General features: G+C 34.0%; 2 protein-coding genes across 2 annotated transcripts; one reads left to right on the forward strand and one right to left on the reverse strand.

Moving 5' to 3' along the window:
• Nucleotides 1-2,282: 2,282 nt before the first annotated feature.
• Nucleotides 2,283-2,940, reverse strand: LOC126688668 (early nodulin-75-like). The gene has a single exon (XM_050383445.1). The coding sequence runs from the start codon at nucleotides 2,927-2,929 to the stop codon at nucleotides 2,549-2,551; it is 381 nt and encodes a 126-aa protein (XP_050239402.1). The 5' UTR covers nucleotides 2,930-2,940; the 3' UTR covers nucleotides 2,283-2,548.
• A 16,939-nt stretch (nucleotides 2,941-19,879) lies between these two features.
• On the forward strand, nucleotides 19,880-21,834 carry LOC126690156 (uncharacterized). The gene is made up of 3 exons (XM_050385288.1): nucleotides 19,880-20,452; nucleotides 20,575-21,420; nucleotides 21,595-21,834. The coding sequence occupies exons 1-3, from the start codon at nucleotides 19,880-19,882 to the stop codon at nucleotides 21,832-21,834; spliced, it is 1,659 nt and encodes a 552-aa protein (XP_050241245.1).
• The last annotated feature ends 1,369 nt before the right edge of the window (nucleotides 21,835-23,203 follow it).

The following is a 23,203-nucleotide window of genomic DNA, read 5'->3' on the forward strand; positions in this document are numbered from 1 at the left end:
GTTGTAGGCTTTGATGATTGTTCTGTTATGTAAAAACCCATTTCTGCTAAAATCATCTTTCTGCTAAAATCATCTTTATGTTGTAGGCTTTGATGATTGTTCAGTCTTTGTTGTGGTTTGTGGTGGTTAACAAATGAACTATGTCGGCACAATGAATACTGGAGCCTACCTTAACTCCGGCGTTTCTTCATTTCCCATCTAAGATCGTGACCTTTGACAAGTACTACTGTCTACTGGAGTGAGCACATGAATTTGTCCTTCAAATTTTAATATGCCTTTTGAAAACTTTCTGATGAGACATTTAAATCTTTATCGTAAGCCAAAAGAAAAGACATGAAATTGTGTTCTTATATCGTTATAGCATCTCTATTTTACTTTATGTGCAATTGGGTTGATTTCAGAAATTAGAGAGTCAAGTAATATAGGGTTCATTTGGATATAATTTATTTTTGTTGAAATTAAAAATTAAAAACTAAAAACACTGTAATAAAATAATTTTTTAATGTGTGAATAGTACCGTGGGACCCGTGAATAGTGCATGAACAGTACATTTTGTCTCATGCACAATGAACCCATGTGATGTTACTGTTCATGCATAGGAAAAAAAAAAAAAAAAAAAAAGAAAAAGCCAGAAAATGCAAACTTTAAATGCAAACGTGTATCCAAACCCTCACATAGTGTCAACCATGACATGCCTAAATTTTCTCACAAGAGAAAGACATATCCAATGACTGAGTTAGAAATTTTCTTACTAAAAAAAAAAAAAAGTTAGGAATTTGTGCCTTAGTGGGTGGAATAAAAATATAATGAATGATTTATATATATATATATATATATAGTACTTTATAACCCTAATTTGTGTAAGGATTAAAACCCTTATTTTTTTCCCCTTTATTTCTCAAAATAATTATTAGAATAACTATGTTCCTTATAATTTCGTGAATGTCAAATTAATTTAAGTAATTACTATATATACAGCTTATCACTAATGTAATTTTTGCTCTATTTAAATAAATATAAATAACCCTATATATAATTTCTTATAGAAATTATATATACTTAAATTTTTATATATATTACAGTAAATTACTTGTTAAATATTAGTGTTTTAGGCATTATTATTTTAAGGGTAAAATGCAAATTACACCCCTAAAATTTGAAGTTATTTGGATTTTTCACCTAAAATTTTTTAAACTTTGATTTTACACCTCGAAGTTTGATTCTGTTAGCAATTCACTCCCCACGATTGGTTTCTACTGTTAAATGATACATGTACATGCTAAAGTGTTTTATTTTTGTCAAATCAGCCCCAAAACTATGCCGTTTCAATGAAAAATAAAAGCTTACCTGACACCATCCAAATGGTACAGCTTTTTCCAAGTTAAAATACAAAACTCTAATCCTAAACTATACCGTTTCAGTCAAATTCTAAAATCTCAAATCACTCGTATCATCATGTTAGCTACTCCCAAATTGTAGAGTAGACCTCTTCGAGAGAACCCATCCACCACTACAAGATAAATACTCAACAACAAGCTAACAAAATAAAGAGTATCTCTAGAGCAGATTCATCCAACTACAAAAATGGGGTCTGTGGCGCTAGATACCCTTCATTTTTTTTTTCTTGGTACTTTCTGGTTTGATATACACAGCATGAAGCTTTGAAAGCAAAGGTCAAATAGGACTACATATAAGTGGAAATTCTGTTTAACGATTAGCAGGGAAGTGATTTCATTATCACTTTTTTTTTTTTTTTGAGAGAGGGGGGAGGGGGGGGGGGGGGGGGGGGGGAAGTAAATTTAGATATAACTTAGACATTTCTGATTTCTGTTAATGGAAATTTGAAAAGTCGGGAGGTGGGGGGGGCTAGGTCCGCCTCTGTCCAGCATGCATTGATGTGTGTTGTACTATGCGGACGCCACAAATAATCTACAATGTTTGTTGTGAATGTGATAACCAATGCTAATTCCTTCTTCTTCTTTTTCTTTATTTTTTTATTTTTTTTCATTTATGAGAGTGACCTTTGATCAATAATAGAACCATGTCACGGACCCTACAAATTTTAAAATAAGGTTTAGAATTGTAGGTGATGACTAGTAATATAAAAATATTGTGCTTGGTTTCTTGCGACTAGTCTCATATTAATTTGGCTAAGGGGTGTGCCGTTAGTAATTATTCTATCATGGCATCGATCAACGTTCTTTTTTCTTTGTTTCCAGATGAGTTTGTTGTACTAGTGCTTGTGTAGCATAAACCAAAGATGCACATGAAAGTCCCAAACAGGTTCCAATGAAATTTATACATAACAAGAGCAAAGTGCATGTCAATGTTCATAAGCAAAGACAGGCACGGACACTAAAATGAGTACATTAACGTGAACATATCCCACAAGTAGCTTAGAAGTAGCAGCAAGTGGTACATGCATAAAGAGTTGTGGGAAGAGAGGATATTATCAATTGCAGCTCTTATTATATATGCCCACGCATATATATATATATATATATATATACTAATAATAACATGAGCCTAACTAGCTAGCTAGGCTCACTCAGTTGGAAGTTGGAGGCTTGTGCTTTGGTGGTGGCTTGTAACCCTTGGGAGGTTTGCCATCCAATGAGGACTCCTGTGCTGGAGGCTTGTGTGGTGGTTTTATAGGGCCTACTGGTTTTTCTTTGTGTGGTGGTTTATCCTCATTAAACCCATCCAATGAGGTTGGTGGCTTGTGTTTTGGTGGTGGCTTGTATCCCTTGGGAGGTTTTCCGTCCAAATTTGATTCCAGGGTGGTCTCCTCCGTTGAAGGAGGCTTGTGTGGTGGCTTGTGTGGTGGTTTATGGTGATCAGCAAGAGAGTGAGTCGTGAGAAGCACAACTGCGAGAAGCAACAATAGCAAATGTTTGGTAGACATTTTGGGCTTTTGAGAGAAAGACATAGAATTATGGTATACAAACTTGAGAAATTTGTTCACCTTTTATAATGGGTTGGGCCTATGATTACACGCCACATGGCTTGTATTTGAGGAATTATAGATTTCTCTTATGATTACACGTTGTTGTGATAGTGTCCACTTGGAACCCACTCCACCCTCTTTTTTTTTTTTTTTTTTTGAAAGTAGGGAACCCACTGAGTTGAAAAGTTTGACAATACCTAAGGCTGCGCCTGGGGCAGGTAATTCGGCCGAGAGTTAGCCAAAAGTTATTATCAATTCAACTTTAATTTGGCCCCATCCCTTGTGGTTTAAAAGGATTTTTATTTTTATTTTATTAGTGACTGAATAAATTTTGTTAAACCAGATGATACACAAATGGGAATATAAATCAAATTTGTTAGAAAAATATCTCTGTATATTGAACTAACTGATTGAATACAAGGTTTATCAAAAAAAAAAAAAAAAAAAAAATTGATTGAAGACAAGACTCTATTTACAGTGGCGCTGCCACGTTGATAGTAGGGTATTCAAACAAACATACACCCAGACTGGGGGTAAAAAAAAATTTATATATAATATTTTAAAATTTTTTTGTTTTGACTACCTAAAAATATTTTGAAGACTCTAGCTAACTAATTGAAACCCATGACTTATAAACCAAAAATGGTTCTAATTTTTGCCCCTTCCTTTAAAATAAAATAATAAAAAAATTCAACAAATTATAGATTTCGAAGCTTTGAGTCTACTAAATTTTTTTTTTCTCTTTCTTTTCGTTTCTTTTATCTCTTGGTTCCCCTCGACCTTGTTTGGATGTTTTTAGAATTAGTAAGGGAGAAGAGAGTAATTAGTCATTCCCCTTATTTGGATGTTTTAAAAATTAGGATGGAGAGGAGAAGAAATGATTAAAATAAACAAATTTACCCTTATTTGAAAATGGACTTGCAACATTGGTCTATTATTAATTTAGAAAGGGTAAATTGGAAAATTTATCTAGTTAATAATTTATCTACTCTACTCTCCCTCCAAATTTCTCCAATTTGGGGGAATTAAAAATAAGGGATTAGAGGTGGTTGAAACTCCTCCAAATCCCTCCAAACTCCTCTCCCTCCTTCTTTAAAAACCTTCCAAATAAGGTAATTGAATTACTCTCCCTCCCTTTACTCTACTCCCCCTCATTTTTTAAACTTCCAAACAGGCCATAAGTTTGGTACGTTTGCTCTAGCTTCTTTCTTCTTTACTTCATCCCACTGATCCCAGTAGTTTGTTCTCTCTTTTCTAGTTAAATTGCTCCAAGATTTACAACCATGGTCCACGTATATGGTATAGATTTCAAGTCTGCAAAGGCAAACCTATTAAAGGAACTTCTTTTGTTTCTCTTTATTTTACCATCACATACGTGTATGGTATTACTGGAGTCTAGGACAGGAATGACTTTTTTTTATTCTTCTATTCTTTAATTTTTTTTATTATTAAATTAATTATATTATTATATAACGTATAAAAATCATATATATATATATATATATATAGACACACACAGATATACATACATATATATATATATATATATATATATTTATAGTCAAAACTAATAGAAAATCCAATTTGATCTTAAATTGGAGTCTAATTTATGCTATGTGTCTCAATTAATTTTCTTAATTTCAGTGTAACTATTTACAACACTACAAAAATTGAGAAATCCAATTTAATTTTTTTTAATACTATTTAGAATTTCATGGATAACAATTTAAATAATTTTTTAAATTTATTTCAAATAATCTAATATTTATTTTATTAGTGGCTATTTTTATTTTAAAATATACAAACATTATATATAAACTTGGTAAAATTTTAATACACATTTAGTTATGCTTATTTGTAAATATATCTCATATATATGCTTACAAGCTAGTATATAGAATAAATTACTTTTAAAATAGATAAAAATATATAATAAAAAAATAAAAGACAAAAATGTGTAATTCATTATTTGATTATATTTTTTTAATGCATTTAATTTCAAGTATTTTTTGTCTACTTTGTGACTTTATGGATTATAATTTAATTTATTACTTAATTTAATTTTGAAATCTAATTTATTCGGAAAGGTAACAGCTATTGATCTATTCATGATGATCTTTCAGAAATAATACTGTACTTTTGGATCCAAATGTAGAGTTATAAAGTAATTAACTTATATATTTGAATAGCATTTCATTATACTTTTTTTTTTTTTTTTAATGAATAAGAAGGGGGCGGAGGCAACCATATGTGGCTTAACCCCTAGGGTGTGACTTAATAGGGGCACCCCCGTTAAGGAATGTTGGATTGAGCCATAGTTACTGTGACCGGGTGCCACAGACCTCACCCTAGCACCCTAAGAGATCCAGCAGATGAGGCACAATATAAGCTAGGAGCCCACCTCCCACATGGTACCTGCCATGACACGAACAAAGGACCTTGTACTTGCATGCGGGATCTCACCCACTAGGCCACCCCTCCTGGGACTCATTATACTTTATAGATTATTATAGATTATTATATAAAATATTATTATAATATAAACAAATCTCGTTTTTCATTTAGCCTCCACAAACACAAATTTCAAGTTCCATGATTGCAAAGATTCGATCTATGGAACTTAAGTTTTTTCTTCATGTACATCCTAGAAAAAAACAAACATTTTAATGCCAACTTGACTAAAAGTATGAACATGCTAAGCATGTGTGAGTATAGATACAAATTAAATTAATAATTACGAATAGACAGGTTTTTATGAATGATGTCATCCATGATCTAGCATTTGTTGATTTTGTATGAAAGATTACTTAAGAGGCCTTCCAAGTAAGGGTAAGACCTATTGTCTTTCCTTCATTTCCAATAAATGTAATATGGCCCATTTGGAACCCACTGTATTGATAAGTTAATTAGCCCGTACACAAAGCTGAACTTAGCTCTATAAATTGGTAAGATACATTGCTCTTCTTTTTCTTCGATAGCCCTATACAATCAACTTTTCGCTTTTTCCTTCATTTAACAATAATTATATGCAAAAAAAAAAAAAAAAAAAAAAAAAAAAAAAAAAAAAAATTCTCTGCATTTTCTATTTACATGAGAGCTTAGAATGATTTTTGTAGAAAATATCTTCTAATATGGAAGTCGATAAAACGAATATATATTATACTTCCCAATCAAACCATAATAATGTCATATTTGTATTTTATTCTTCAAAATTAAGAGGGCAAGAGAAGTAGGATTCAGAAATTAGCCACGGAAAAAAAGATGTGGATGAATATTGCTTGAAACTCGGGGAACCATACTGATAACAAAAGTTGTAATAATCCCATAAAAAAAAGTTGTAATAATTTAAGTTGGGCCCACATGCCAAAAGTATGATAGTGTTGTTTAAACAACGGTTTTCATTGTTTAACAACACAACACGTATTTTCACAATATTTTTTTATCCACACATATTTCACAATACTTAAACAGTGTTACTAAAACAACATTACCAAATAGACCCTGATATTTTTTGGTATTTTCAACGGAGACATTTACAATTCATATCTCCCACTTCAATGATAAAAATTATCAAGAAAAATAATATGTACAGAGTTTTGTAACTCAACTAGTTAGCATCTCTTAAAATAATAGAATATATAAATATAGTGATAAAAATATTTTGATAATGTATAATTTTTCCAACGTACATGTGTCATGCATTAGTGCATTATAGACGGTGGGCTCAGCTAAAGCAATCTTCAGCATTTTTTATGGTTGTTAACAAATGAACCATGTAAGCGCAAAGATGCTAACTTTGACATTTATTTTTTGTGTTCTTTTGGGAGTAATTTATTTAGTATTTTGTTAAAGTATGATAAAGTATACTAGTGCTTTAAAAAAAAAGTGAAAATACAATGTTGGTCCCTAAAGTTGGTCTATTATGCATTTTTGGTCCCTTAAGCTTCGAGTGAGCGTTATTAGTAACTGAAACTTAAAAAAATGAGCATTGCTGGTCCTTCCAGTAACTTCCGTTAAATTCTTGCTTATATGTGTAATAGAACAATGACATGACACTTTTTTTTTCTTTTTTTTTTTCTTTTTTTTTTCCATGTAGCAACTTATTTTGTTAAAAAAAAAAAAAAAAAAAAACCCAAAACAAAACCAAAATTACACTTATAAATTGGACTCGTTCGAATTTGCATCCTAAATCCTACTTATTCACTTGTCTCAAGAAGCTTGGTAACGTCTCGGCACATTGTTTTATCTAAATCACTCTTATGTTCCTTAGAAAATTTATCCATGTCGTCAATTTCATAATGGTTTTACCGTTCATCAATTTCAAACCATATTATTCAAACAATTCACAATCCCTTGGTTTGATCTGGTAGCATACAATGGAAACTCTTAATTAATAACTGAGAGTTTTGAAATCAATCTAAGAGAGAAAAGCCATTTCACAGTTCTATAGCCCCTTGTTGAAAAATGAATAACAATTTAATACCAAATGGAATTTATGACTTGGAAGTGAAAAATAGTAAGGAAAATACCAAATAAATTTAAAGAACACATATCCACTGAGACAATTATGGACTTTGATATGTCAAAAACATATTGACCTCTTGTAATAAATTAATTGATGAATTAGCCAAGTTTAGTAATTAATCAAATTAACATGCAAACGCGTGATAGCATAAACAAATCACCAATTAAACTAAGTGTAGTGGAAAATAAATTGACACGGTGATTTGTTTACGAATGGGGAAAACCAACACGGCAAAAATCTCACCGGGTGATTTTAAGGTCATCACTCCCGAAATTCCACTATTATCACAACAAGCAGTTACAAGTAAAGGAATCTCAATACCTTATATCAACCTACAGTTGAACAATTACCCCAATACCCAATTAGACTTGCTCTGTAGTGACAATTTCTCCTTTTGCATAACTCCCAGTACGTGACTAACCAATTACGCGGATCCCAATATGCGACCTCAATCACCAACTAGAGAAGGTTGTTGGCTGCAAAGTTCTTCAGTTCATCACACGATGAAGATTAAGAAGATGCTTGGTTACAAAACCCTGCAGTGCACAAACACAGCAACTTCTACACAAGAACGATGGACTAGAGCAAATTCTCTCTCCGGTCACAATTTGCTTGAACAAACTTTGCTTAACACTTGTGCAACTTATATCAACTTTGATGGCCCTTAAAATAATCCTTTTATATGTCTAGGGTTGTGAGAAAAGAAGGCCTAAATACATAATCACAGATTAGAGTCAAAACAAAACTGAAATTCTATTTTTCATAATCACTTATGCAACTTAATCTTACTTATCACAAACAAGAGCCACAAAGCTCACTTGCTTAGTTGTGCATAGAGATGCTTATCTAAGTTACAAAAGATACAAAGTTTAGAAAACTTTGTTCTAATAGCCATCTAAGGTACATAAGTACCAATGTACACAAAACACACACTGTTTTTGTATTTTTCTGATTTTTCAATTTTTTTTTTTTAATTTTTATATCAAAAACAAAATAAAAAAAACTGAAAACAAACAAAAACATGTTAAACAAAGCAAAGTATAAAAACTAGACTGACTTAAAATAAAAGCAAAACACACAAGTTATGCAAAAACAAAAACACAAAGAGAGAGAAGAAAGTGATAAAATCACTTGGAACCCTTTTCCTTCCACACCTTGGAAGAACATTTCCTTTAATTAAACTCTTGAATCGACAGTGAGGGGGGAAGAATTGAAACTGTTCAAGTTCGAAAGGAACATGAGGGCTTTGAGAAGATCTTCAAGAGGAGCGAGAGAGGATTGAAGCTGATTTTGGTTTTCAGATGCTATCATGCCATTGCTCTATTGAGTGTCTAACCACTTATACCAATTTGGTCGAGTATGACTAGCAACTCCACAATGATGACAGAGATGCTGCTTCTTTTGTTTAGACTTTTGAGAGTTGGCCTTCTTAACCCTAGGGTTTTTAGCTTCCTTCTTATATTGCTTAAGGGGTGCTCTTAAGATAGATTTACCTTTTTCTATATTCTCACTAGCTAAATCAGTTTTAACATTATTGTTCTTAATTTCAACATTATTACTAGGAGGAACAAAAACAGTAGTACTAGTAGAAACAATATTAGAAGAAGAGAAATCATACCCTAAACCTGTTCAATTAGAAGTAGATTTCTGAAGATTGAGCATCTCATCAAGCTTTGCACTTGAAGTCCTCTCCAATTGAGCACTGACTTGAAACAGCTCTGCTTCAAGCTTCTTGGTCTTCTTAGCCAAGAAATTATTTTCAAACCTCAATGCTCCAATAGTCTGATTAGCTTCATCAAACTTTGTGGAAAATTTTTCACAATCAAGTTCCATGTCACTAAGCTTTTTGGTGGCTAGCCTATAAAGTTTCTTATGTTTCTCAGAAAGCTTCTATAGTTTCTCATAGGCTGTATGGATATCATCTTGATCATCCATCTTCTAAAACTTAGACTTCACCAATTCCTCTTCTTCATCCACATCTGCAACAATCCCCTCAGTAGGATTGATAGTGGCGGTAAAGGCATTCAAGATTCCATCTTCCTCATTGTAGGAATCATCCTAAGGCTCGATGTCGCTCAAAATAGCAGCAAGTGCCTTACTCTTCCTAATGCTCTTGAGATATGTAGGAAACTCCTGTTTCATATGACCGAAGTCTTGACACCCAAAGCACTTAGGTCTTACGGGAACAGTGCACTGACCGCCATCTCTAGCATCAATCTTCCCTTTGTCTTGGCTCTTGAACTGAAAAGAACTGGATTACCTACGGTCCTTGTTGAAGCCCTTTCTATTGGCATTCTTCATGAACTTCTTGAATTGCCTGGTGATGTAGGACTTCATCTTAAAATTTTCATCGTTTGAAGACTCATTTGTGTCACTGCTCTTGGCCATCAAGGCCATGCTCTTGCTCTTACCCGACTTACCAATCCTCGTTAACCCTAGCTTGTAAGTTTGCATATTACCAACCAGCTCTGTCAAAGGAATCTTTTCAATGTCCTCTAATTCCTCTATCGCCATAATCTTGGCATGGAATCTCTCAGGTAGAGATCTGAGCACCTTTCTCACAATCTTGGGCTCAAGAATGGTTTCCCCAAGATTAAAAGCTGAGTTCACTATGTCCTTGAGCTTGGCATAGAACTCATCGAACGACTTATCCTCCTTCATCTTAATCTCTTCGAAGCTTGTAGTGAGCCTCTGAAGTTTCAAGTCCTTGATAGCCTTAGTTCCTTCAAAGGTTGTCTGGAGGATGGTCCATGCTTCCTTTACAGTTTTAATGGAGAATATCTTCTTGAATTCCTCATTAGTAATTGCACTGAAAAAAGCATTCGATGCCCTCCTTTTGCAATTTGCCGCCTTGATCTTGGTTTCATCCTAATCGGCCGGCGCTTCCTTTGGCTTGGTCCAGGCAATCTCTATAGCTTGCCACACCTTCTCATCTAGAGGCTGCAAGAAAGCTCTCATTCATACTTTCCAGTATGCATAGTTAGTACCATCAAATAAAGGAGTTATAATGAGAAACTATCTTCTATCCATGACAAACAGGGGTCAATGTATCTCATAATAAAGATTAAACCCTAATCCGAGTGTGCCTGCTCTGATACCACTTGATAGGCCAAAAACATATTGACCCCTTGTAATGAATTAATTAATTAATTAGCCAAATTTATTAATTAATCAAATTAACATGCAAACGTGTGGTAGCACAAACAAATCACCAATTAAACTAAGTGCAGTGGAAAATAATTTGACACGATGATTTGTTTACGAATGGGGAAAACCAACACTGCAAAAAACCCATAAGGTGATTTTAAGGTTACCACTCCCGAAATTCCACTATTATCACAACAAGAGATTACAAGTAAAGGAATTCTAGTACCTTATACCAACCTATAGTTGAACCCTTACTCCAATACTCAATTGGACTTGTTTTGTAGTGACAATTCCTCCTTTTCATGCACGACTCCTAGTACGTGACCAACCAATTGCGTGGATCCAGTACGCGACTTCAATCACCAACTAGAGAAGGTTTTCGGCTGCAAAGTTATTCAGTTCATCACACGATGAAGATCAAGAAGATGCTTGGTTACAAAACCCTACGGTGTACAAACACAATAACTTCTAAACAAGAACAATGAACTAGAGTAAATTCTGTCTCCGATCACAATTTGCTTGAACAAACTTTACTCAACACTTGTGCAACTTGTGTCACCTTTGACGACCCTTAAAATAATCCTTTTATATGTCTAGGGTTGTGAGAAAAGAAGGCACAAACACATAATCACGAATTAGAGTCAAAACAGAGCTGAAATTCTGTTTTTCATAAACCTCGACAGATGCCTATCTGTCAAGCTGCTTTCGAGTAGCTGTCGAGCCATGGGTTTGGAACAGCTCTTTAAGCTCGATAAATAACTAGCTGTCGAGCTTTAATGATCTTGCACTTTTCATCTTGATTCTTGGACAGACTTGTATGGCTTTAACACTTGATCTTGAAATACAGTTTATTGAAGTATTAAACAAATTCTAAATTTATCCAAATACAAGTAAAGTGTGTTTTGTCAAAAGATTTACCAATTATATAAAATAGTGACATATGTTCCTAACAAGTGAATCACATATGTCCTAACAGATGTGACGATGTATTGCCACTCTGGAGTGTGTTCCATCTCAATCGAACATGATTTCATTTTGAGAAAGTAGTCAACTACCTAGGTTTTCTAGATTTAGGTAATATTGGGGAAAAGAAGCAAGTTTGGATTTTAATCCTATGTGTGATTTTTTTAATAAAAATTAAGTTGCCACAGGGAAAAAAATAAGGGTCCGTTTGGATACCGCTTATTTTGCTGAAAACTGAAAACACTGTAGCAAAATAAATTTTAAATATGTGAATAGTATTGTGGGACCCATTTTTAATGAAAGTTTTGTTGAAAAAAAAGGTTTGTGGGTCCCGTGAATAGTGCACGAGACCCATTGAACAGTGTCTAAAGCTAGAGAAATGCGCTTCCAAAAAAAAAAAAAAAATGTAGACGCTGGACATTAATAAGCTGAATCCAAATGGGTATTAAGTGTCATGTCAATGCTCCATTAGACACATAAGCAAGAATTTTGATTGGCCAAAAACGAATTGACCCTTTGTGATAAATTAATTGATTAATTAGCCAAGTTTATTAATTAATCAAATTAACATGTAAAACGCGTGGTAACACAAACAAATCACCAATAAACTAATTATGCAATGGAAAATAAATAACACGGTAATTTGTTTACGAATGGAGAGAACCTAATGACAAAAATCCCAAAGGGTGATTTTCAGGTCACCACTCCCGAAATTCCACTATTATCAAAACAAGCGACTACGTGATTAACCAATGTGCGGATTCTAGTACACGACTTCAATCACCAACTAAAGAAGGTTGATAGTTGCAAAGTTCTTCAGTTCATCCCAACGATGAAGATTAAGAAGTTGCTTGGTCACAAAACCCTAAGGTACACATACACAGCAACTTCTTCACAAGAATGATGAACTAGGGCAAAACTTTGTCTCTGGTTACAAATTGCTTGAACAAACTTTGTTCAACACTTGTGTAATTTGTGTACACTTTGACGGCCCTTAAAATAATCATTTTATATGTTTAGGGTTAGAAGAAATGAAGGCCCAAACACATAATTACGGATTAGAGTCAAAACAGAACTGGAATTCTGTTTTTCATAAAGCTCGACAGATAGTTGTCTGTCGAGCCTCGGGGTTGGAATAGCTTCTTAAGCTCAATGGATAGCTAGTTGTCAAGATAGCTGTCGAACTTTAATGAATAGCACTTCTTCAACTTGAATCTCGGACAGACTTGCATGTCTTCAACACTTGATCTTGAAACACAGTTTCTTGAAGTATTAAACATATCTTAGATCTATCTAAATACAAGTAAAGTGCGTTTTGTCAAAGAATAAGTCAATTACATAAAATAGTGATATATGTTCCTAACAAGTGAATCACATATGTCCTAACAAATTTAACGGAAGTTAATAAAAAGACCAACAACACTCATTTTTTAGACTTTAGGAACTAATAACGCCCATTTGAAACTTAAGGGACCAAAAGCGCATAATAGGCAAACTTTAGGGACCTACATTGTATTTTTGCCTAAAAAAAAAATGAAAAAATGTAAGAAAAAGAAAATGAGATTTCGAAAAGTTGTATATAAAATCTAATAGCAAAAAACTTGGCTTATAATTCAATACTGTAAAGTTGTGATTTATAACTATTTTGTGTTGGCTTTAATTCTGTGCCAAATTTAATTGTAATTTTATTCAATCATATTTCCCTATATTTATGTGGTTTTTAATTGTAAGGGATGAGTGTGAGAGAGTATGAAGACTTAAGCTTAAAATGATGAACAAGTGGATTTCGCGAGAAGCTCATGAGAAGCTAACTTGCGAAATAAGCCACATGTAGAGCAGATGACTGGAAGGCGAAGAGTCATGCCAACCTAGAGTTTTCGCGAGTGTCTCACGGGTAAGACCTTCTTGCAAAATACTCGCAAAACATTTTTTTTTGGCTAATTTATCATGTTTGTTTTACCAAGTCTTTACCCACACTATATATACCCCCATTACCCACATATTATAAGGAGTGTTTTCAGATAGAAAACCATAGAAAATACACTTGATTGTCAGAGATTTTTATACTCACAATCATCTACACATTTCCTTGTGGTTTTCCTCTACTCCTACCTCTCCATTTCTAAATCATTGAGAGGTTGATAGCTCAAACACTTACCACACCTAACCTAAGTGTCAAGTAAGGTTTTGGTGCTGCTGGAAAGCATTGGAAGGAGCCAATCATTGGCGGATGCAATCGGGCCGAATTGTGGGATTCGGGAAAGCTAGAGAAGACAAGGTTCTAAGAAGCCAGTTGGTAGTAGGAGCTTGGAGAGCTCAAGTACATTGGATAGACTAGGCTTGGAGGGTCTTTTGTTATTCGTATACTCCAACTTTATTTTCTAGTGGATCGATTACCGCTTGGAGGGCGGCAGAGAGATTTTTCGCCAAGTATTTCAGTTTCCTCTTCGATAACATGTCTCAGTGTTATCTTGTATTTGCATCTCTCTTCCCTACTCTTAAGTTTTACTTTATATCATTGATAATGGATGAATATGGCTTAGGGTAGTGTTATCGGTTGTTTGCGCTCATTTACTCTTATTTTGCACTTAGTCTAAGTTAGAGTAAAAGCAATCTAGCCGTAATTTTAATTTGGGGGTCTAAACAAGTTCTTGTGTTTTCACATAAATTTGAGCTTTCAAATACCAAACAGACAATCCAACCTAAGATTGCAACCTTTAACTGATACCAGAGTAAGTAAGCATGTGACTTTGTCCTTCAATTTAATATCTTTTGCCAAACCTTCTGTGAGTTGATTAGAATATATATATATATATATATATTTTTTTTTTTTTTTCGAAAATGTGAGTTGATTAGAATTTAGATGATAACAAACACACCATTTGTTAAGGGTAAGGTTTATTTCGAAACTAGTTTACTGAAAAACTCTTCAAGCTCTTCCTATATATTTTTATCAATGCCAATTTCAAAAATCTGGCCGTTAGATTTCATATTCTTATTATATCCTCCACACTCACAAATGTTTAAGAAGATTAAAGATCAATTGCTATGTCATCAAACAAATGTTTTAATTTCAATTTTTTTTTAATTATGCATAAAAAATAAATTCACTAATTAAATATTAAATAACAACTTATTTGAACGAAATTTGACATGCGTGTTAAGAACATAAAGAATATGCAATCCAATATTTAAATTTTCATAATTTACATTCAATAATATATATATATATATATATATATATATATGACCACTTGATGTAAATATTAAAACTCCAAAACTCAATTGACACCCCCCCCCCCCCCCCAAAAAAAAAAAGAAAGAAAAATAAATGTTACATCTCAAAATACATGAATATGTCTCAACTAAAATACAAAAAAATGATTAAAGAAGATAAATCTAAGGATAAATTTTGGCTATAAATTTAATTATAATCCAAAGCTACAATCAACAAGGAAAATGATATCTTTTAAAAAAACCAAAAAAAAAAAAAAAAAACCAATAGGAAAATGACATGTGTTTACTTACAAACCACACTTGAGTGATTGTATACAATTATTTTAAATAAGTTAGTGCATTACACATGATATGAACACGTCATTTTATTATTACAACTAAGTTTGTAGTCAATTTGTGTCCTAAATTTAGAGAAAAATACTATATCTACAACATTTTTACAAGATTTTCACAACAAATTCTAAATGGTATGTTCATTGGAACATATAATTTATTATGAAAGTGTTGTGAAAACATTATGAATATGAAGATATATAGTACTTCTCAAATTTAAATTATAGAAGAAAATGCAACAACGCATTAAATTTTGTACAAATATAGCTTGATTTTCCAAGGGTGTCAAATTTGTTTAAGAAATTATCTTTGTATAGTTTAAATCTACGTGTTCTTCCTTTGCTTGATCAAAGACTTTGCATTTTATATTATTCGCAAGTTCATCGATAAGCTGGCCCTCTTTTGACTTATTTGTGGGCTGGGCTTCAAGTAATTTGCTGCCCTTGTTTAGCTTGTTAAAGCTGTTTACTTGAGTGACTTTTTACCAGGCCTAAGAGTCCATGCCTAATTTTGCTTGAGTAGGGTTAGAGACATAAAAATTGGCACAATTTTGTTGCACAATTTGCCATATGGAAAATTATGATCGGTAAAAGAGTGTCTCCACATGACCCATCATTACACTCATACAAATTATAACTAGCCACGGGGTGAGTTGTGGCATAAAATTATGCCAAGTTATATATATGTCCATAGCATTACTCATCATTTTGCATAAACAAAACCCAACCCATACTCAGATAACGAAATTCTTCTCATAAACACAAAAGGGTTATAACTTAGTAATTGGGTAGGAACAAAAAATTTCACATGATGAGTTGTGGCAATAATTGTGAGATTTGTTACATCCCTATCATTTTCTGTTATAACTTATCAACCTCCCCTCTTATGGCTTTATTTTTTTTTTCAATTTAAAAAAAAAAAAAAAAGACTCTTAACTTTGTCCTTGCCTATATTTTAATAATAAGTTTATGGGTACCGAATTAAGTCTTTTCTTTTTGGGTGTTATGGGTGAGAGACTGCGTAATTTTTTTGGGTAAAAACTTCTGTAGCAGAATTGTTATTTTAGCTTAAAAAGTTGATGCCTGTAGGTGAGATTCCATATTATTTAAAATTTTAAATAATAATTAAAAAGTTTATGCCTGCAATAGAATTGATATTTTAACCTTATAAGGTAAGTGATATACCAATTTAAAATTGTAAATAATAACACATTCAACATAATAAGGATCTTCTCAAATAAAAATAAATAAATAAACATAATAAGGAAGCCCAAACCAACATATCATACCATATATAGGTTCATTTTTTTTTTTTTGATAAGATATATAGTTTCATTAGCAAGAAGTACTTATCCCACTAGTAGCTGAGAATTAAGTAGCAGCAAAAGGTACATGCATAAACAGTAGTAGTCATCAGAACAGAGGATATTATGAGTCGCAGACTCTCGTAGCTCTTATTATATGACATATATACTAATACTAACATAAGATTGAGCCCAACTAGCTAGCTAGCTAGCTAGGCTCAGCTTAGTTGGATGGTGGAGGCTTGTGTTTTGGGCGTGGCTTTGAACCCTTGGGAGGTTTGCCATCCAGGTTTGGTTCCTTAGATGAAGGTGGTCTGTGTGGTGGTAATAGAGAGCCTGCTGGTCTATGTGCAATTGGCGGTTTTTCCTCACGAAAACCATCAGGTGGTGGTTTATGGTGATTAGCAAGACAGTGAGTGGTGAGAAGCACCGCTCCAATGAGCAAAACTAGCAAGAGTTTGGGAGACATTTTGGGCTTGCTCTTCAAAGACTTAGTAGAATTGTGTGGTGCAAATTTCTGAGAAACTTGGTGGCCTTTTGTAATGGCCTTGGCCTTATCTACGCACGCCGCATGTTTGTTTGTTTTTTTGCCCTTCTTTAATAGGGAAACTATTAGTTCACAAAGTGTATTTAGTTTGACCTACTATTGTTCTGTTCTATAGGTTTATTTCTTTCTGAATTGTTCTACAGGTTTATAGAACTGCCTACACATGGGGAATTTTAGATTTTTCTTACGGTTACAGGTGTTATCGTGTTAGAATGCACTTGCAACCCACTCTATTTTCTCTTTTTTTAATTTCTTAGGTTTGGCTACAAACTTAATTGTAATTGTAAAGTCCCAATCAATCCACGGCCCAAAAATGACCCAGGCTATGGCCCAATAAGCTCACTATAATAGATTTGTTAGAAAGTGAGTTAGATATTGATCGCTTAACAAGTTAACGCTAATCACAATGGGAAAAGACACCAATGAGATGACGTAGACCATAAATTATGAAGAAAAAAGGATCCTTTGTCAGGCCCGAGGAATGTCTGTTTTATAAATACATATTTCTTTTTTCTTTGAACAAATATTTTAGTTCTTTCTTCCAAAGCTCTTTTTTCTCTCCTTGTCCTCTTTTTTTTGGATCTCCTCTCATCAGAATCATCATTTTTCTTTAATATTTACACATAGATTATCTTAGTCTTACACTTGGAGGGCTGAGATCGCATTCCTAGGACTTGTGTCTCATCCGGAACGTACTAGTAAGCTTCTGCATTGCAATCTGAGCAGTGCTGATAACGCCTTAAAATGTGCACTTGTTATATATTTATGTGGGCGTTATCTCTTTATTACTATGCTTAATTTGTATAATTAAGCCATGATTTGCATTAGTCCCTATTATTTATCTTTACATAATTTCTTGAATAAGATGCTATTCATTGTGTGTAATTTTCCACTTTCAGGAAATCATGTGAGAAAGATGAGTTTACAAGAATTTGTGAGAGAATGGAGGCCAAACTAGAATTAAAGTGGAGCTAAGGGACCATACTTAAATGTCTAAGGATGTGCAGCTGGAGTGTCTGGATTGTCTACCATGATTGGAAGCTTCAAATAAGGAAAGAAATCAAAAAGGCAGAATCTGAAAAGGAAAAATCTGATTTGAGCACCGATCAGTATTTTGGGCGTATCTCTCTCCTCAAAAATCCAATTGACACAAGGCCAGATGGGTTGGAACCTTGATTTAAATATCTACAACTTTCCAGTTTTGAGTTTTTCTAAATTCTCAATTTTTGATGGCCGAAATTAACTCGCAAGTTACTGCTATAAACCTGGACGGAAATTAAAATAGTAAATGTTTTATTTTCTTTGGACACTTAGACATTAGGGTTTTGAAGGGAGGCTGGGTAGAACGAATTTTGGAGAGAAAACCTTGTATTTTTCTTTCTCTAATGGCAGCCTAAACTCTTTGCTAGGGCTAGGGGTTACGTTTCTTCTATACGGTATGAATATTCAATTTGATTCTTTCTAGGATTTTATCAACAACATATTTGATTGTTCAATTAGATTTCTTTTGATGTATTAGTTCTTCCACGCTTTCAATAAGTTTAATAATGTTTTTCTTATTGTTTAGATGAATTTCTAATAGTTTCAAATAGAAATTAGGTTTTAAAGTGAATGCGTTTTTCTGAAAACTTTTCTAACCGCATTATTAATCGAGGTTATCATGCGTTCTTGAATTGTCTCAGTTCAACCGAATCATAAGTTTTTAATTGTATAAGGACAATCAATTATGAAATAGATATTTTCTTAGATCACAAAAAATTTCATATCGCTATAGGGAAACACCTCAATGCCCTAGTATTTACATTATTGATTTAAATCAATTTTTATTATTATTCTTGTTAACAATCACCAAGCAAAAGTATTTTTCATCTTTACCCAAATTGTTATTTAATTACATTGTCTTTGAGTTTACCCTGCTCCTTGTGGTTCGACCTCAGTACTCCGAGAATTATGTTACTACGATCTCTTGCACTTGGGAGTGAGCAAGCAATTTTGGGGCCATTGTCAGGGAGCTGCTGCATGTTCAGAGGCAATTTTTGGGAGCAAAGCACAACCAGTGGAAATTCTTCTATTGGTAACTTCGTTCCATTTTTTTCCCCTTATTTTTCATTTTTCATTTTTCTATTTGTTTTTAATTTATTTTATTTGGTTGGCATTCATTGTTGCATGAGCATTTGGGTTAGAAACAAGAGAGGCAGATTAGAAAGTTTTGAAACTTACTTTGGTAATCTTTTTGACACACCTTTGCCTTCACCTTCTTCATCAATCATGGGTGACGAAACACATAATAATCATGATGAGAATAGATGTACTATGTATGAACTGTTGCATCCCACACAAAATTCTATTCCTTCATGCATCATGTTTCCTCCTAATGCACCACATGTAGAACTGAAACAAGGTTTATTAGCAATACTTCCTGACTTTAGGGGACAAGAAAATGAAAATCCTTATGTCCATGTTAGAGCTTTTGAAGAGGTAATTAGTAGTTTCTATGCACAAAATGTTATTGAGACTGCTAAGTTACGTTTCTTTCCTTTTTCTCTTAAGGATAAGGCAAGAAGTTGGCTTTACACCTTGAAACCTAGGTCTATAGGTAGTTGGGGGGAGATGGCCAAAGAGTTTTTTAAGAAACATTTTCCTCCCCACAAAGTCCAGCAAGTAAAAAGAGGGATAGCTAGTTTTGTCCAAGGAGAAAATGAGACCTTATAGCAAGCTTGGGAAAGGTACAAAGATCTTTTCAATTTTTGCCCAACTCATGGGTATGAAGATTGGAGGTTGGTTAGCTATTTTTATGAAGGACTTACACCTAGGGACCGACAGTTTGTTCAACTCTCATGCAGAGGGGACTTTTTACAAAAAGAACCCGAAGATGCAATGGATTATCTTGATGAGATAGCTGAAAACTCTAACACATGGACTGGACCTAGCCTTATGGACTCCTCTGATAGAACTAGAGCTAACACTACCACTTCTAGTGGAAGTGTTTTCAAGTTGAGGGAAGATGATAAAATGAGTGCAAAAATCAGCATGTTAACTAAAGAAATTGAGGCACTCAAAATGAAAGGAAGTAGGAATGTTAGTGCTACCTTTAGAGAGGACCCAATGGAGGTGTGTAAAATCTGTCATGAGATAAACCATGCTACAAATGGATGTGCATCACTTTCATCATTCTTGAATGTGCCAGAAGAACAAGTACATGCATTTAATTCATACTGGCCAAATAATTCTTCATATTCTAACAATTATAACCCAAATATGCGAAACCATCTGTATTTGAGTTATAAGAGTGACAATGTGTTGAATCCTCCTGCTCCAAGGAATTTTAATTCACCACATGCATCATCATCATCTAGAACTTCCTTGGAGGATGCACTTAGTACTTTCATTCAAAGGCAAAGTGAGCAAAATCAAAAGTTTGAATCCATGCTCACTAGGCTAGATGAAGAGGTAAGAGAGACCAAGAGTCATATAACTAGACTTACAAATTCATTGAGTGGGATAGAGAGAGGGAAGCTTCCTTCCCAAACTCAACCCAATCCCATCAATCAAAACCTAAAATTGGCTCTAAGGATAAACATGAGGAAGTAAAAGCTGTGACCATTTTGAGCAGTGGTAAAGAGATTAATAAAAGTTCTCCTTTAGTAACTAAGAAATCTAAGGAGATCCCAGTTGAAAAAGAGAAAGATGAAACTGAGTCACTTGGATTTGGTGAAATTGAACAATGCCCAATCCCTCCACCATTTCCACAAGCCTTAAAATTACCTAAGAAATTGGACACCACATCTGAGATATTAGTGTATTTGCATCAAGTCAAGATAAATTTGCCATTATTGCATGTTATCAAGCAAAAGCCTGCATATGCTAAGGTAATTAAGGACCTATGCACCATCAAGAGAAAGCATCATGTAAAGAAGACCGCATTCCTAACAGAACAAGTAAGTGCAGTTATCCAACATAAGACCTTACCAAAGTATAAGGATCCAGGTTGTTCTACGATCTCTTGTACTATTGGAGATTACATCATGGAGTATGCATTGCTAGATCTTGGGGTAAGTGTTAATTTGATCCCTTCCAGTGTATATCAAAAACTTGGACTTAGTGAGTTGAAACCTACTTCAATAACTTTACAGTTGGCTGATCGCTCTGTAAGGGAACCGAGAGGGATTGTTGAGGATGTGTTGGTGAAAATTGGACAATTTTATTATCCTGTTGATTTTATTGTTCTAGATTACCAACCTGTTTTACATCCTAGTGTTCATACCCCTATTATTTTGGGTAGACCTTTTCTTACCACAGCTAATGCTTTAATTAATTGCAGGAATGGAAGGATGCAACTCACTTTTGGTTCCATGACTTTGGAGTTAAACATATTTCATGTGGCTAAACAACCACATGAGGATGATGACTGTGCTTATGTAAATCTCATTGGGGCGGTGGTTCAAGAAGAGTTTAATAAGATTTTTTTTTTTTTTTTTTTTTTTTTTTTTTCTGATCCTCTTGAAACTCTTTTTAATAATTCTGTTGGTTCTTATGATTTAGAATGTGATATTCATGTATTTGAAAATTTTTCTTTTTTGGATTCCTTACAGGTTTTGGAAGAACAACAGATGATGGCAATTAATAAAGGATGGAAGCCTCACTTTGAGGAGCTACTAGAAAATGAAAAAAAGCTCGTGCATTCAAGTGAAGAGGCACCACAGCTGGAGCTTAAGCCGTTGCCCGGTGGTCTTAAATATACCTATTTAGTCCCAAGTAAGTTAAAACCTAGATGGGATGGCCCTTTCATTGTAAGGGAAGTGTTTAACCATGGACCTGTAGTAGTTGAGTGAAAGTTCAAATATGTGTATAAACACCCTTAAATGTTTAGACCCCCAAATTATAACTTAACCAATTCAAGCATTATGTCAAACAACTAGTGTGCGGAAAATTAACATAAGTTATAATATGGAATTGGAAAAACTAACTAAGCCAAATTAAAATCTCAACCCACAACAGATAATAAAAGGCAAAGATAAAAGGGAAGGAAGATGCAAACACAAAGACAACACGCGATGTGTTATCGAAGAGGAAACCGAAGTCCTCGGCGTAAAACCTCTCCGCCACCCTCCAAGTGGTAAACAATTCACTAGAAAATATAGTTGGGATACATGGACAACAATAGACCCTCCAAGCCTAATCTACCCAATGCACCTAAGCCCTCCAAGCTTCTTGCTCCAACGAGGTTGCGCCGAACCTTTTTCTTTTCTAACTTCCTGGATTCCGCTACTAGACCGTAGCATCAACCAATGAAGATTGGTTCCTTCCTAACTGCTTCCCAGAAATCCAAACAGCTCTCTCACAGTGATGAATATGGTGAGAACAAGGTTTGGTAAAATGCCTCTCAAGAATTTGACAATGGAGAGGAAGAGAGTTGAGGAATTTGAAGAGACTCTAATGTATAGATTGTGGGTGAATCAATCTTGTTTTTCTTAAGGTTTCTCTCTTAAAATTCTCTCTGGAAGCTCTCTTACATTTATGGGTAAAAGGGGTATTTATACTGGAGTGAGAGAGGAATGTGAAACGTCAGGATTTACAAAACAGGGGTGGCTCGCGGCTTGACTTCGCGACTTGACTAAGTCGCGAGATCCAGTTGCGAGATAACCGTATGGCCAGTTGTCCTGTTTTGTCCTGTAATGCTCCAGCTAGCATGACTGTTCACCTTCCGACATGCTTGGCACATGTGCTGCGTCTGACGGCTTGTAGCCGCGAGTCACTCGCGAGGCTAAGCCGCAAGTCTCTGTTTTCTTGCACACTCTTGAGCAAACTTCACTCTATCTCACTCACTACCCTTACAACAAACCCACCTAAATACAGGGTTACTAAATGCTGAAATACAAGCAAAGTTGGCACGGAATAAAACCAATTAGATGGTTGAATAAATTCAACCTTACATTGAGGACCCTAGAGATGGTAGGATTTTGAAAATAAATGGAAAAAGGTTAAAACCATTCTTAGAGGGAGTTATGCCAAAGGAGGAGACTATGTCACTGAAGATCCCTGCTTATTGGGATGCTACATGAACTCTGAAAGAGCCTTATGAAGTTGTACCATATTTGTTTTAATTTTCTTTTCTTTTTTTTTTCTTTTTTTTTTCTTTTTGCCTTTTGTTTTTGTTTTTGTTTTTTTTTTTTTTTGTTATATTTTTTTTTTGTGAGCTAA

This window comes from Quercus robur, chromosome 6, assembly GCF_932294415.1.
Source record: "Quercus robur chromosome 6, dhQueRobu3.1, whole genome shotgun sequence".
Taxonomy (NCBI): Eukaryota; Viridiplantae; Streptophyta; class Magnoliopsida; order Fagales; family Fagaceae; genus Quercus; species Quercus robur.